Consider the following 17614-nt stretch of genomic DNA (forward strand, 5'->3'; position numbering starts at 1 on the left):
TGTCGAAAAGGGATCCGGGCACAGGTGGACTAGAAACAAAGATTGGCAGACAAAACAGTAAATGAGGACTGGAAAGCCTTCAAAGAGGAGATAGTTTGGGTACACAATAGGCACATTCCAATGAGGGGGAAAGGAAGGGCATCCAAAGCTAGAGCTCTCTGGATGACTAAAGAAATAGTGGTTAAAATGAAACAGAAAAAGGAGGGTTTTGATAAATGTCAGGTTCAGAATACAGTAGAGAATCAAGCTGAATACAGAGAAGAACTGAAAAAGGAAGTAAGAGGGACAAAGGGAATGTGGGAGAAAAGATTAGCGGGCATCTCAAAGTATCCTTGGGTTTATTAATAGACATGATGTGGAGATGCCGGTGATGGACTGGGGTTAACAATTGTAAACAATTTTACAACACCAAGTTATAGTCCAACGATTTTATTTTTAATCCCACAAGCTTTCGGGGGCTTTCCCCTTCCACACCGCCTGAGGAAGGGGAAAGCCCCCGAAAGCTTGTGGGATTAAAAATAAAATCGTTGGACTATAACTTGGTGTTGTAAAATTGTTTACAATTTATTAATAGAGGTGTAGAGTACAAAAGCAAGGCAGTTATGGTAAATTGTTAGGCCTTAGCTGGACTACAAAGAATTACATAGAATGTATGGCACAGAAACAGGCCATTCGGCCCAACTGGTCCATGCCAGTGTTTATGCTCCGCAAAAGCCTCCTCCCACCCTTCTTCATCTAACTATCAGCATAACCTTCTATTCCTTTTTCACTCGTGTGTTTATCTAGCTTCCCCTTAAATTCATCAATGCGATATCCCTCAACTACTCCTTGTGGTAGCGAGTTCCAAATTCTAACCACTCTCTGAATAAAGAAGTTTCTCCTAAATTCCCTATTGGATTTATTAGTGACTATCTTATACTTATGGCCCCTAGTTTTCATCTCCCCTACAAGTGGAAACATCTCTATGTCTACCCTATCACACTCTTTCATAATCTTAATGACCTCTATTGGGTCACTCCTCAGCCTTCTCTTTTCTAGAGAAAAGAGCCGCAGCCTGTTCCTCTCAGTACTAGTATCATCCTTGTAAATCTTTTTTGCATCTTTTCCAGTGCCTCTATATCCTTTTTATAATATGGAGACCAGAACTGTGCACAATACTGTAAGTGTGGTCTAACCAAGGTTCTATACAAGTTTAACATAACTTCCCTGCTTTTCAATTCTATCCCACCAGAAATGATACCCAGTGCTTTGTTTGCTTTTTTTTTAAAAATGGCCTTATTTACCTGTGTTGCTACTTCTAATGATTTGTGTAACTGTACCCCTAGATCCCTTTGCTCCTCTACCTCATTTCAAGATGGGTCCTGGGCTGCTCGCTCCCGAGGGTGCTCCTTTGTTGTGCAACTCTATCCTTGGCCGTCCTTTGCCCTTTCTCCCCCAATCTCCTCTCTCCCACTGTTTAAGTTCCCCTGGCTCTATTAGTGTGTGCCTAACCACAATTTCAAGCTGCGGGTTTAAAGTTACCTGGGCCCACTACCCACCCCCCTCCTTTTTGTTTTCATCAGTGAGCACTGCTCAAATTCAGCTTTCAAATTTCTGGACTTCTCTGCCATCACGACTACGCTACTACACAGTAAGACTCTGTTCTGCTATTCAGCTGCTTAAGTTTTAAGTTAACTTTATCTAGCTTACAGCCCATCCCCCACCACTGCTTATGAATGTCCTACTGGTTTTTCAGCTTTATTTTGCTAGTGTGGTTGCTGGCCAGAAATTCACTCTCTTGGGTCGAAGTTCATTTCTACGCCGCTTCTGGATCTTATAGTGACCTCCAACTTCACCACCGTTTTTCTGCCGCACGATCGATTCTGCACACCTCCTGGCTCTTAATTTCCACGGAAATACCTCCAGCATTGCGCCTCCGATACTCTACACTTCAAATAGCTCTGGACTCACTCGCCCTCCACACCTGCCTCTGAACCTGGACATCAGTTCGTCAATGCTCCAAGCTGACCCCACCCTATCTACATCAACTTCATCTTACCACTGAACCTCTGACTAACTTTGAATTCCTCCCTATCCTTCATTTATTACCTATATATCTATCCGAATCTTTCTACGTAAGCACGCCTATGTAACTTGAGTTTCCCTGTGTCCATCCACCTGTGCGTTTTGGCTGCCGCTCTGGACCTGAACTCATCACTTCTATTTCCCCCCTATCCCTCCTAGGCCCCTCTCTCCTATCATCATGCCTCCTTTCATTTCTCCTCTATCGGGTACTCTGCCTCCGCAAATTCCTACCCCAACCCTTCACCACTTCTCGACCTTCCTACTCTCCTGCCGCTGTCCCAGGCTTGAGTCCCTCTTGGATAAGCCCACAGCTTCCCTCTGTGCATCACTTGGCATCCTCCGAAGGGCCCATTGAGGCACTTGGCGTTGCCTTCTTGCGAGCAAAAAACCCCAACTGCCCCATCCTATTCTCTCACCGACCTTTCCACTCAGCGCGCCTGCTGGGGGCTAACCTTGCTAATGTACTTCCTGTCTTATTCAACCCGCCCAGCGCTGACCCTGTGGACTCTGCTAGCTGATCAGCTATCACCGCCCCTCTCCGCATCTCCCTCCAGAATGTCTGTTCACTTGTGAACAAGGCCCTTGCCATCCATGAGCTTATTGTGGATGCTTGCATCGACATCACGACCTTGATGGAAACTTGGCTGATGGGTGATGATACCTTCCCCCTTAACGAAGCCTCCCCACCTGGTTATACCTTCCACCACTTGCTCCGCCCAGACCGCCAAATCACCAAATCACACCTTGGTCTGTCCTCCTACCCCACTGGCACCTTCTCCTCCTTTGAGCATCTTACCTTGTTCCACACCTCTCACCTCTCCTTTAGAGTCCTCGTTCTCTACTGCCCACCCAAGTACCACACCAAGTTTTGCACCAAGATATCTTCACTACTTTCCTCCCTCAACCTCTGCACCGAGCGACTTCTCACCTTCGGTAATTTCAACCTCCATCTCAACTCATTATGCCCTCTCTCTTCTGAGTTCACTGCCCTCCTATCCTCCCTTAATCTCTCCCTCCATATAAACTCCTCTACCCATACTCACGGTCACCCCCCTCGACTTTGCCATCTCATGTGGCCTCTCTTCTCCCATTGTGTCAATCACAGATAAAGTCATCTCTGATCACTTCCTTGTATCCCTCCTCACTCACATCCCCCTTCCCACTCCCAACACCACTTCCTTCTGTGTCCACCCCTAGAAAAAAAGGCTCCCCAAAGTCACTTACAACGGCATTTTCAAATTCCCAACTGGCTAGTCTTTGGCTCTCCATTCACCACCACATTTCTGCAGCTGCCGATCTGCTCAATCACATCCTCACCACCACATTTCTGCAGCTGCCGATCTGCTCAATCACATCCTCACCTCCACCTTTGATGCCACTGTCCCCATTAAAACCATTACTCTCCCTCAACCTAGTCGTTCTAGAGTCCAAATTGTTTATGTAAATAGTGAACTACAGTGCTCCCAGCACTGATACTTGTGGAACACTACTTACCACCCTTTGCCAGTCTGAGTAACTACCTTTAAGCCCCACTCTCAGTTTTTTGTTTTGCAGCCAGCTTGCTATCAATTCTGCTACTTGTCCCCTAACTCCACATGCCCTGCACTCATAGAATCAAAGAATGATACAGCACAACAGAAGGCCAAGTGGCCCTTCATGTCTGTGCCGACTCCTCGGAAGAGCTATCTAATTAGTCCCACTCCCCCTGCTCTTCCCCCATAGCATGCAAACTTTTCCCCTTCAAGTATTTATCCAATTCCCTTTTGAAAGTCACTACTGAATCTGCTTCCACCACCCTTTCAGGCACTGCATTCCAGATCATAACAACTCGCTATGTAAGCATTTTTCCCCCTCACGTTGCCTCTGGCTTTTTTGCCGATTAGCTTAAACCTGTGTCCTGTGGTTACCAACCCTTCTGCCACTGGGAACAGTTTCTCCTCATTTACTCTATCAAAACCGTTCATGATTTTGAACAGCTCGATCAATTCTCCCCTTAACCTTCTCTGCTCAGCTCTAACGAGAACAACCCCAGCTTCTCTAGTCTCTCCACCTAACTGAAGTCCCTGGTACCATTCTAGTAAATCTCCTCTGCATCCTCTTTAAGGCCTTGACATCCTTCCTAAAGTGCTGTGCCCAGAATTGGCCACAGTACTCCATAGGAACATAGGAATATAGGAACAGGAGTAGGCCATTCAGCCCCTCGTGCCTGCTCCGCCATTTGATAGGATCATGGCTGATCTGTGATCTAGCTCCAGCTGGGGTCTAACCAGTGTTTTATAAAGGCTTAGCATAACTTCCTTGCTTTTGTATTTTATGCCTTTATTTATTAAGCCAAAGATCCCGTATGCCTATTTAACAGCCTTCTCAACTTGTCCTGCCACCTTCAAAGATTTGTTTACGTACACCCCAGGTTTCTCTGTTCCTGCATCCTCTTTAAAATTGTACCATTTAATTTATATTGCCTCTTCTCATTCTTCCTACCAAAATGAATCACTTCACACTTCTCTGCATTAAATTTAATCTGCCACGTGCCTGCCCATTTCACCAGTCTGTCTATGTCCTCCTGAAGTCGGTTTCTAACCTCCTCACTGTTTACTACATTTCCGAGTTTCGTATCACCTGCAAACTTTGAAATTATACCCAAATCCATATTATTACTATATATCAAAAAGATCAGAGAAAATAAACTGTAAAATAATATTGGCAAACAAATAGCAGTGGGAAATATTTAAAAAGGTGATCAAGAGAGTTCAGGCAAAATATATTCCGCTAAAAAACAAGAACAAACTAACCAATGAAACACCACAGACAATTAAAGAGATAAGGATAAGATTGAAACTGAAGAAAAAGGCATACTACTCTAAGTACATAGACAACAATGGAGAGGATGACAAAAGGTTAGGAAAGAAATAAAAAAAAACAATTAGGAAGGCAAAGAGGCACTACGAACTTAAATTACTATTTCTTTTTATATTTCTTGATAAAGTATTCCAAAGACACATAAATAACAAAAGAAAAATCAGGATAGGGATAGGGCCACTAAGGGATGCACAAGATAAACTCACAGGTAATGATAGCGAAATGGCAGAAATATTAAATAGTTATTTTGCCTCAGTATTTACCAGGGAGACTAACAAGGTGGGCATGACATTAGAAAGTGTGATCAAAACAGAAAGGGGGAGATAATTGATAAACTAATCAAATGTAGAGGGGATAAAATCCCTGGTCTGGATGGATTACATCCAAGCATATTAAAAGATGTTAGGGAAGAGATAGCAGAGGCACTATTACATACATACAAAAATTCATTAGAAAAGGGGAATAACATCATCGACCCCTTCTTGTCCTTTATCTAAATCCATATGGATTCCATTTCTATCTTAATGTTAGTTATGTCCCTTTTTTCTATGTTATCTATAACTAGCACAGCTACCACCACCACCACCCCCCCGCCCTCCACTTCTTCCTTCCCTATCCTTTCTAAATACGTTGTATCCAGCAATATTTAATTGCCAGTCCTGTTCTTTATGTAGCCACGTTTCAGTTATCCCTACTACATCTGGTGCTTAGCTACGAATTAATGCCTTCAGTTCCCCCGTTTTGTTTTGGATGCTGTGCACATTGCTGTGTAGGCAATTCAATTTGTTTTTATTAACTGTTCCAATTCTGGACACCTTAGAAAGGATGTCAAGGCCTTGGAGAAGGTGCAAATGAGATTTACCTGAATGGTACCAGGGATGAGAGAGTTCAGTTATGTAGAGAGACTAGAGAAGCTGGGATTGTTCTCCTTCGAGCATCCACTGGCAGGAGGGTCAGTAGCCAGAGGACACAGATTTAAGATAATTGGTTAAAAAAAAGCCAGGGGGAGATGAGGAGAAATATTTTTAACTCAGCAAGTTGATACGATCTGGAATGCACTGCCTGAAAGGGTGGTGGAAGCAGATTCAATAGTAACTGTCAAAAGGGAATTGGATATATACTTAAAAAGGAAAAAATTGCATGAGCTATGGGGAAAAGAGCAGGGGAGTGGGACTAATTGGATAGCTCTTTCAAAGAGCCGCCACAGGCACGATGGGCTGGATAGCCTCCTTCAGTACCGTATGATTCTATCTGCCTCATGTTCTGGTAACAGTTTTAAATAGGTCTGTTGATTTAGGGTTCTCTTTTTAACTGAAATAAGTAGTTCAGAATAGAAGGATACGTGAGGTACACGAGTTCAGTTTTTAACTATTTCTCTTTTTTAAGCTGCTTTACAACACAGAGTGTGCAGGAAAGTTCCACTTAAAGTGCTAAAAGGAGGAAGAGAAGGCAGGGCATCTTTTTGCCAGCACAAGTTCATTCTGTGATGCCTATCAGTGTCTATAACATCAGAGACTTCGTATGTAGATAATTTAGAATAAAAAGAACCCATGGAAAAATGTGACAAGTGCTCTGAAGCTAATTTAGGAGTGGGAGGGAAAGGAACATAACAATACCTGAAGGTTGGTTCACATTTTGCACTTCAATGTTTTTAATATCACATATGGGAGCCGAGTTGCTCAATCATCTTTGGTGAACCAGCTCCTGTTCGTGACTATTAACAAGGTATAAAGATGGAAACATTAACAGCCATCCAAAATTGAGTTTGTTTCAGTGAATTTAAACCAAATTTTAAATCCAGAGTTCTGTATGAATTGGAGATCATTCTTTAAGTTGGATTTAAAACAGTTGTGATGCGTACACTAAAACTGGCATCGGCCTTCCATTCGTAACTAGGTTGATATATAATAATTAGATGGTAGGCACTCCTTTTCCGAATGGAATTTATTTAAGTTAGCATTTCTACAATTGGATAACACACAAAAGTTTACTATTTTCATATTCGCAGGATACATTCTCGTGCACATTAAAGGGAGAAGACTTAGCATGAAGATAGCAGTCTGAATTGTACTATAATCAGTGTATTAGTTCAATGAAGGATATCTTTTGATAACTTTCAGGAGACTCAATACAAACCTATATGCACATTGTCACATACTTCCTAAAACAATCTTCACTACAAGCCCCAAACTGGACTGCTCAGTTTCAGGGAACGGAAATTCATAGAAACATTTCAGAGAAGGTTCAACAAAATCATATTTTACTCTTGAGGCATGCAGTATCATGGATTTCAGATGCAAATCCCCAATTTGGGGGGGGGGGGGTGGTGGTGAAGAGTGGGAGATTAGTCAGCTGGTGAGAGATCAGCTGTTTCTATTGGCAGGTTTCTTCAAATGGTCAGCACTCATCCAATCCATAGTGCTCACCTTACTCCTCTGGCTCTGTGCTGGGGGGCAGAGGGAGACTTGCCATCCAATACAGCTCTTAAAAAACTCACACAGGGTTAAGTTGCTGAGCCTGTGTAGCAGCAACCTCTGTTCCCCAGAGTCCACACCCCAACAAAAGGACGACCAGAAGACGCTCAAATCTTCATTCCCAGTGTGCAGCACTGCATTCCACCAATCCTTGGATGCAGCTGTTTGTAACCCACCTAAGCCCCAGTGACCTGTTCTCCTGAGCTCAGCTTCCTGCTGCCTGTAACTTGTTTAATTCCCAAATGCCTCTCCCTGCTCACATCTGGGGAGACAAAAATACAAAAGGGGCAAAAACAGAAGAGTCAAAGAGGAAGATGAAAAAGGGAAAGCGAACAGGAAAGAGACAAACAGAAGTAGAGGGACATACACAGAAGTGGAGAGAGAACAGCAGGAGAGGAAGAGACCAGAGTGAAGGGAGAAAGACAAAAAAGGAGGTGGAGGAATAAGAGAAGGAAAGAAAAGGAAGAAGAAAGAAGAGCCACACAGACAGAAAAGACAAATGGAGAGATTGGCAGAAGTGAAGGAATGGAAATGAAATGGTATAAGGACTCCCAAGAAACCGAAAATGGATTTAGAGTGGTGCTTGATCATAATCCTATCTGATTCAATAGTGATTTAATTATGCAAGGCACGCCACCAGGTTGAGACATACAAATCCAGTTCAGTGCTCTAAAAGCTCGGACACACTGCCCTACCCAAACAATAGAGGTTAAAAGAAAGGTAAATTGTCTACAGCTAACTCTTAATCAAAGCCTGGCTTTAGAGGGGAGTGTCCATCGCTCTCTTATGGGTCCAGGCCAGGAGCCTGCACTTCCAGCAGATAGTGACCAGTCTTTTCATACAGGACTCCTGTGAACCTTACAGCAATGCAGATACCCACTGGGCAGCTGGTTAGACTGGTGCCCACTCTGTGTTGAAGACCCAGATTTTGACTTGGAGTCATGAAGAGAGCGGGGGGAGGATTTTTGGACGGGAAACCCGGAAATATGGGTTTCCCGGATGTCCGGGTGAATTTAACTGTAGCAGGTTTCCCACGTGACAGTCAGTGAGATTGATAGGCTGATTGCCTGTCAGACAGGAAAGCAGCTGATGGAGCGGATGCCAGTCATCGGGGGGGCCAGTCATCTGGGGTCGTTGGATCGCAGCCGGTAAGCTTGTTGGGCCTGAAGGAAAGGCTCCTGCTCCTCCTGGCCCACAAGCAGTGCAATAAAGGCACTCATCTGATGATCTGGCCCTTCTCGCCTCCTTTTACCTGGCGAGAATCACAAGCCCCAGGAATCCCGGCCCCCATGAGTTAAAAATAAAAAAGGTGTTAAAATGGAGGCACACAGCCTCCTTAAAAGATTTCAGTGACTGACTCGCCACCTGAGAGCGGATTGGTTCCCCCCATCCCCCGACCAGCCTCCATTAAAACCAGAAGTGGTTGGGTTGAGGTCGGGTTTGACATTTTTACAATTTTTACCTTCCCTCCCACCCACCCCACCCGTCCTTAGGGGTTAAAATTACCCCCCAATACTCAGGGGGATTACTGGTGCAAAACCTTTTTGTCAGTGACCAGATTCAAACTCGGGCCTGCTAAGTTGAAACTTAGGGGTAATTAGTTCCAAATTCAGTTGGAAAAATTTAAGCATTCACAAAATCAGGGACAACACATGTCAGAGTTCTGATGCGTGCGTCCTGCAAATGAGACTCCCTGCTGGCTAGACAAAGTGGGAAAAAAACTTAAGATAAAGAAATTATGCCCATATTTCTCTTTTCCCATTTGGTGTTCTGCATATCAAGATCATTGCAGTCCTCTCACATCGATTTTCAGAACACCCCAGCACTCAAAAAAAACGACCCAGGATGGTATGAAAGACTGGTTGCAGAACGCTGCAGTTGAATTGAAACAAAATTTTATTTCAATAACATGTTGCTTTTTGTCAACTATTAAGACACAAAATGAGAAATGTCATTGGATTGTCAAGAGCTAGGTCAGCATATATTGTTAAAATAAAACATTTTTACTGACTTTTGTGTGAATTTTTGTGCTGATAGATGGAACCCTCTCTCACTCTCTCAGCAATGTGCCTCAGCTCCAACCTCAGAACACTGCCTCCACTTTCCATTTCTAACACCAGCCATCCTCTGAACGAGATACCCAATTAGGGACAGTTAGCCTCAAATGAGGTTTTGTGCTGTGAGCCTGTAGATCAAGACTGCCTAAATTAATTTCAGTCAACTGGAAGTGGGGCACTCCATCAGTCTGGGCTGCGTTTGAACCCAGAGTCTAACTCACTGTGCTACCCAGTTCCATGAATTTAATTCAGCACCATTCATGAGCATCCAGGTGTTCACATTACCCACATAATTTAAACACTGTAATGATTCATAAATCACAATAGAAATGTGCCAATTAAGGCACTTATTATGATATTACTGAGGAAAGGAAAGGTACAAAAACAGATAGCCAACAAGCTTAACGAACCCAACTGATTGAGTTTAGGCTCACTCTTCCATGGAATATTCCTTTAATTAAGCAAGCTGTAGCATACAAATATGAAGAAATTAAGTTATTTGGCTCCCAAACAGAAATTGGTTTTATACAGGGGTATGAAAACTCAGCCAATAATACAAAGTAGGTACAAAAATGCATCAAGCTGGAATCTGTTCAAATGATGAGCTACACTTGGCCGAAAGGGTGGCAGAAAGAGTATTTTAGTTAACTGGTTACTAAAATAATGCTGTGGTGCCCAAACTTTGGATAGAGGCAAGTAAAAATTAAAAGAAAGAAAAATATTGAGGATGACCAGTCTGCATTGGTTTCTCATTCAGTTTATTGCAATTCTAATATTGCAATTTTCTTTCCCTCATCATTTCAGGCTGTATTTTTCTGACTCCATCTTTTCCTTCCCCATCTCTCTTTTTTTTCTTTTTAATCCCAATCTCTCTCTAGTTCCATTTAATTTTTCTCAATTTTGTGCAATGCTAGCATTTCTTTATTTTTTGGTGCTTGCAAAACACCAGTAATTGAATCTGTAACTCACCTGGTGGTATTGTATGGAAGGGTCTAACAGACAGTAGTGAATAATAGTGGTCATTCCTTCAAGGAGAGTGAGAATCATATCTGGGGCGATGCTCACTGCCATCCAAGTGGGCCTTCGGAAAACCAGAGAAAGTAGATTAAAATACATTATTGTAGGTTAGCACTTTCAAAACACCTAGAAAAACACTGCTACAAAAAAAATAACTTACAAGCTTGAATCAGTATTAGACTACAGTGAGGTCTATATAACAATGCATTCACTGACTTGATTTAGGTAGCTGCTTAAGTTTCAACTGCAGTCCAATTGACAATATATTTCAAAAATGTTTTTTTCTTAAGGAATAATTTGGAATCCTGGTGCTAGATCTTAAATTACTAGAATATTAACAAAATTAAGATATAATCGTTGTTACCTGTCTTTACCACAATCAAGGGAATTGAACAGAAACAGAGTAAGCCAGGATTTAATGGTAGCTTAAAGTTTCCCATTATCTGTTGATACAGCTATATTCATATGTCTTTGAACTTCCCTCTTGTTACTCTTATGCTCCAAGCACACCCTTCTACATTCTGTTCCTCCTTCCTAAATTATGGCTGTGTTGAAATCAAGACCCATCGCTAGAGAAGTGTTTTCTTTCATCGGCCACTTTGTAAATGTTCCAAAATTTAGCAGTCTGCTCCCCACTCCCTCCAGCAACAACGCCCCCCCACCCTCACTCCCCGACTGTGTGGAACATACTCTATGTGACAAATGAAGCTGGTGAAAAACATATGGCCCTACTCATAGTACTGTATTCTGTTCTAAACTTAGTTTCTGGCAGGACTCAAATGTGGAACTCCTTACCTCTCTTAGTCTTCAATTGGTTCCATAATCCAAAGGCTTTTAAAACTCAAGCAAGGGATCACCTAGCCATAACCTCTTAAATTACCTTGTCTTCTTTCACCCTCTTCAAGCTTGATGGTATCCTGAACTTATGGACCTTGGCCCTTCACAGATCGCAATAAAAATATAAACCTTCTGTTCCATGAACAGAAAATTCAAGTGGTATTTCACATCATCTGCTCATTAAATCTATTCAGATCAGCTCACTGCTTTTCATTATAACTTCATGTTAAGTATATATCTGACCATATTTGCAATGCAACATTCAGAACCAATTTTTGCATTGTCAGTACACGGTGCTGTAATATTTTATATATCGATGATTCTGTTGGACAACCATGGTTGATTTTTACCCCAGTAATCCAGAGAGACTGAGCTAATTTCAGCCTCCTATGGACACCCTGCTGCAGATGCGCTAACTCTGCACAGATTGGGGTTGACCAAGGAACCTCTCTGGCTTCAATGGCTCACTGAGCAATCAGGGGAACTCCAAAATTTTCAAATTTTTCATGTGTACATATCATAGAAGGTACAGCACAGGAGGCGGCCATTCGGCCCATCATGCCTGTGCTGGCTTTTTGAAAGAGCTGTCCAATTAGTCCCAGTCTCCTGATCTTTCCCCTTGACCCTGTATATTTTTTCCCTTCATGTATTTATCTAATTCCCTTTTGAAAATGACTATTGAATCTGCTTGCACCACCCTTTCAGGCAGCACATTCCAGATCGTTACAACTCGCTGCGTAAAAAAATGTTTCCTCATATCACCTCTAGCTCTTTTGCCGATCACTTTAAATCTGCGTCCCCTGGTTACCGACCCTTCTGCCACTGGAAACAGTTTCTCCTTATTTACTCTGTCAAAGCCGTTCATGATCTTGAACACCTCTATCAAACCTCCCCTTAACCTTCTCTGTTCTAAGGAGAACAACCCCAGCTTCTTCAGTCTCTCCACATAATTGAAGTCCCTCATCCCTGGCACCATTCTAGTAAATCTCTTCTGCACCCTCTCCAAGGCCTTGACATCCTTCCTAAAGTGTGGTGCCCAGAATTGAACACAATACTCCAGCTGAGGCCTAACCAGTGTTTTATAAAGGTTTAGCATAACTTCCTTGCTTTTGTACTCTATGCCTCTATTAATAAAGGTCAGGATCCCATATGCTTTTTTAACAGCCTTCTCAACTTGTCCCACCACCTTCAAAGATTTGTGTATTTGCACCCCTAGATCTCCCTGTTCCTGCACCCCTTTAAAATTGTACCATTTAGTTTATATTGCCTCTCCTCATTCTTCCTACCAAAATGTATCACTTCACACTTCTCTACGTTAAATTTAATCTGCCCTGTGTCTGCCCATTTCACCAGTCTATGTCCTCCTGAAGTCTGTTACTATCCTCCATGTTGTTTACTACATTTCTGAGTTTCGTGTCATCTGCAAACTTTGAAATTATATTCTCTATACCCAAGTCCAGGTCATTAATGTATATCAAAAACAGCAGTGGTCCTAATACTGACTCCTGGGGAACACCACTGTATACTTCCCTCCAGTCCGATAAACCGTTTACCACTACTCTCCGCTTTCTGTCCCCTAGTCAATTTTGTATCCACGCTGCCACTATCCCTTTAATCCCATGGGCATTAATTTTGCTAACAAGTCTATTATATGGTACTTTATCAAATGCCTTTTGAAAGTCCATATACATATCAATCACACTATCCTCATCAACGATCTCCGTTAATTCATCAAAAAACTCAATCAAGTTAGTCCAACATGATTTGCCTTTAACAAATCCATGCTAACTTTCATTTATTAGCCCACACTTTTCCAAGTGTCAATTAATTTTGTCCTGGATTATTGTCTCTAAACATTTCCTCACCACCGACATTAGGCTGACTGGCCGACTGAATTGCCTGGTTTATCCCTCGCCTCTTTTTTGAGCAGGGTGTAACATTTGCAATCGTCCAGTCCTCCGGCACCGTCCCCATATCTAAGGAGGATTGGAAGATTGTGTGGCCAGAGCCTCCGCAATTTCCACCCTTACTAACCTAGGATGCATCCCATCTGGACCGGATGACTTTTCTACTTTGAGTACTGCCAATCATTTAAGTACCTCCTCTTAATCTATTTTTATTCTATCCATATCGCCACTCTCTCCTCCTTTACTGCTACAATGGCATATACAAGCGTGCAGTGAATATTGGGAGTTGTTCCATGCATGACTGATGCTGTATGTTTGTTCATGCACAAAATTTGCAAGAGACGAGAGACAAGGTTAAGCTCGAGTGTGTGTTTGTTATCACAAATGGGTCGCAGCAAATTTGAAAATATGCAAGCAATGTTGGCTGTTGATTTAGGTGTCCGTTTGTGGAATGTTTTCACACCAAGAACGGGGGTACACTTACTGCAAAGTGAAGTGGCAAATATTTTGATAACTAGCATGGTGTGGACTTTCAGTCCAAGTACCTTCTGAATTGAGAAAGTTTTGCTCTTAGCCTTCATTAAATTGATGACTTTGTAGAGGAGCTTGATTTTGCTTCTTCAGATGCACATTTTACTTCAGTTGCGGAAAATTGAAGTGTGTTTCATTTTATATTTATTGCTAAAGCAATTTTATATTATTAACATATTGACGAGGTTGTTAACTTCATTTGCAACCTGTGCTCTACTCATTTTGAAATTTGTTTTATTCTCTGCATTAACATATAAACACATTTACTTTCCAGATACAGCAAAATGCATTTAAAATGTGCCCCATGCACACTGAATGCAAAATTCCCAAACAAATATCAATCACAGGGATTTTTCTCCAAAGAAGATTCTGCTCCATAAACTGGTTTCATTTGACTTCAATATAGTGTGAAGCAGGCAGATAGTGATACAGCTGAAACTTTTTTCTGCTTTGCCTTTAAAAAGCAGAACATTTCACTCTATGTTTCATACTCTAGTTTTCAGGTGTACCAAGATATGCTAAATCTGTATAAATACCATGCTCACGTTGTCTAACTGTTGCAATTACGAAATCTTTCTGTAAAGATTAGAGCTAGGTCCTGTGAGGATGCATCTTATTTCAAAACATGAAAACCTCTACATATGTGTTATCGGGAATGGACAGCTGGCCAGTATTGTAGCAACTTTAAAATGGTTTCTGCAACTGCACATTAGGAGAATTTTTGTCTGCTCTTTTTTGTTTTCTGTACTTGGGGGTGGATGGCGAAATCCACATCCCTAATAGGTAGGGTTGCCAACCCTCCCAGATTCTCTGGTAGTCTCCAGGAATTGATGATTGATCTCCTGGACCCTGCTGTGAGCAACCCGGGTGAAAAATTTGCAAGCTTGCCTAGTGACAGCCGTTGCTGTATCTAGTGTAATTTGTTCTTTCTCAGCTCCTTTCTGGTTCAGTGCAGCTGCTCCCACAGCTAGCCCGGAGTGCGTCTGTGCACGTGCGGCCTCTTGCTCACACAATACAGCGGTTTCAGTGGCACTGGGATTATCCAGCACCACTGTTGCAGCCTTGTTTTTGGTATTAGAAAGTGCTTCAGTGACAGGGAGGGGATTCGGTTGGATGTGGGAAGAAACACTACCCATAGTTAAAACACGTTCAAAAATTCTCTCCAACACCCTCCTTGCCCAACAACAACAAAACTCAAACCACCACATCGCCTACATTGGTGAGACTGCTCCCCCACCCCTGGAACCAGCTGGCTCCTTTCATATCAAACAATTATTTTCCCCTCAACAGTTCTAGACTCTACCAACACCAAAACCTTTGACACACTCCTTGACTGGATCCAACAAAAAGGTCTCTGTCTCACCTCTGACCTCCCATTCTCCATTACATCCTTTCCTGTCTTCCAACTGCATCAATACTGTTCATAGAATCATAGAAGTTTACAACATGGAAACAGGCCCTTCGGCCCAACATGTCCATGTCGCCCAGTTTATACCACTAAGCTAGTCCCAATTGCCTGCACTTGGCCCATATCCCTCTATACCCATCTTACCCATGTAACTGTCCAAATGCTTTTTAAAAGACAAAATTGTACCCGCCTCTACTACTGCCTCTGGCAGCTCGTTCCAGACACTCACCACCCTTTGAGTGAAAGAATTGCCCCTCTGGATCCTTTTGTATCTCTCCCCTCTCACCTTAAATCTAAGCCCCCTCGTTATAGACTCCCCTACCTTTGGGAAAAGATTTTGACTATCTACCTTATCTATGCCCCTCATTATTTTATAGACTTCTATAAGATCACCCCTAAACCTCCTACTCTCCAGGGAAAAAAGTCTCAGTCTATCCAACCTCTCCCTATAAGTCAAACCATCAAGTCCCGGTAGCATCCTAGTAAATCTTTTCTGCACTCTTTCTAGTTTAATAATATCCTTTCTATAATAGGGTGACCAGAACTGTGCACAGTACTCCAAGTGTGGCCTCACCAATGCCCTGTACAACTTCAACAAGACATCCCAACTCCTGTATTCAATGTTCTGACCAATGAAACCAAGCATGCTGAATGCCTTCTTCACCACCCTATCCACCTGTGACTCCACTTTCAAGGAGCTATGAACCTGTACTCCGAGATCTCTTTGTTCTATAACTCTATGGTCGTATCCACTTACTTGCTCCTTCTGAATACCAGTTACATCTACACACCCTTCCTCCTGCTAGCATCCTCCTTTTGTTGAAAGAAATCCTTATCGCTACATCTCCCAATCTAACTCATTCTTTCCCAGGGCCTTATTACTTTGGAGCTTCACGCCCGTGCACTTTCTTCGCCTGCGTGCGGGTGGCCTTCTGGTTCTCGGAACTTCACGTGCAACAACTGCTGCACAAAACCATGAGCAAATTCACTCAATGATCGGGGACTTAACCTTTAGAATATCATTTGCAAACTGCGGACAACCCTCAACTGTCATGATCAGATGTCATGTGATCAAACCCCCAGGAATATATGCAAAGAGTTGGCAATCCGACCAGCTGAAGACTACCTATAAGTAACCTACAGGTCAGCGCAAATTGTTTGATTGTTCTCTCAGACCAATGTGTGAGTTGCCTGTTACAAGAAACAGTCAGAGCCATTATCTGGAACGTGTATCTCTGTTTACCAGATTTGCAGGTAGAAAGGCTGGTATCTAAAACCCTGTCCAGCGTTAGCTTTGCAAAAACGGCATCTTGCGCTTAACCTCCCCGTGTTTTTCATAAGGTTTCTGCATTTGCACATTAATTTCCCGTTAAACTCACCACAGAAATTTTTGCCTAGTAATTATCAGCCTCATTGTTATTTTGTCAGCAAATTCTGGCCCATTAGGTGCGGAGTCTCATTCCTTCAGGTTGTTAAGTGTTAGAGATTTTAAAATTGTAAAATTTTTTAAAAAATCTTAGTTTTCCTTTCTCTTTTCTTCTCTCTCTCTTAATCCAATCTTTCTTTCCCTCTCTATTTCTCTTTCTGTACCTGATTTGACATTGAATTCACCCACTCTAATTCACCCTGTTTATTTCTCAATCTTTTAATCTAATTGGTTAAGGAGATACCCTATTGGACCCTTCGTTTACCAAGGTCCCAGATGTCCTGTTGCCCTCGCTCCGCCGTTATCAGCTCACACTTCCAGCAACTTTGTGGGCAAAAAATGTTAAAACTGAAATGTGCAATTTTAAGTCTAACTAATGGGGCACGCCTCAAGATGCCCCGCTCTAGCAAAATCTGGCCCATTATCATCACTATTCTGACTGAAAATTTATCGTGATAATAAATCATTATAATCTGAAATCAACAGATAGCGAGGACTCATCAGGGATAAGGAGGGAATTAAATGTTAAATATAAATTTAACATTTAAATCTAAATGCTACTTGCTAACAGGAACTTGTTTAGTCCCTTTTTGAACCCCGTATCAGTTTCTTATTCTGACACTTTTGATGGTAGTTTGTTCGGCTGCTCGAGCTCAGGGTTTCTGAACTGGTGGAGCAGCTGGTGCCTCTGCAGGGTATATGGGAGGCCGAAAGTTTCCTGGATCATATGTTCCAGGAGGTGGTTACCTGCAGCCACAGAGAGTTCAGGAGGAGAGTAAGTGGGTGGCCATCCGGCGTAGCAGGAAGAAGAGGCAAGCAGTGCAGGACTTCTTCGAGAGCATGGCACTCACAAAACGGTTTTCAGTGCTGAATACAGAGTGAGGGTGATGACACCTCAAAGAAATGCAGTCTGGAACAAATCAAGAGCATCGTGGGGCAAATAACTGCACAGGGGGCACAGCGAAGTACAGAAATGCAGTAGGCATAAGGGATTCAACGGTCAGGGGGATAGGCAGGCGTTTCTGCAACCACCG

General features: G+C 42.6%; 1 protein-coding gene across 5 annotated transcripts in view; it reads right to left on the minus strand.

Moving 5' to 3' along the window:
• The window catches only part of dop1a (DOP1 leucine zipper like protein A), a 224271-nt gene that overhangs the window by 74912 nt on the left and 131745 nt on the right, over positions 1-17614 (minus strand). For all 5 annotated transcript variants that reach the window (XR_010963688.1, XM_067989164.1, XM_067989163.1 and 2 more), the window contains exon 20: positions 10424-10535. Coding sequence is in view for 4 of the 5 variants with exons in the window: in XM_067989164.1 (XP_067845265.1) it covers positions 10424-10535 (112 nt within the window). In the remaining variant the exon portion in view is untranslated. The remainder of the gene's footprint in view (positions 1-10423; positions 10536-17614) is intronic.

Source organism: Heptranchias perlo, chromosome 8 (genome assembly GCF_035084215.1).
Source record: "Heptranchias perlo isolate sHepPer1 chromosome 8, sHepPer1.hap1, whole genome shotgun sequence".
Classification (NCBI taxonomy): domain Eukaryota; kingdom Metazoa; phylum Chordata; class Chondrichthyes; order Hexanchiformes; family Hexanchidae; genus Heptranchias; species Heptranchias perlo.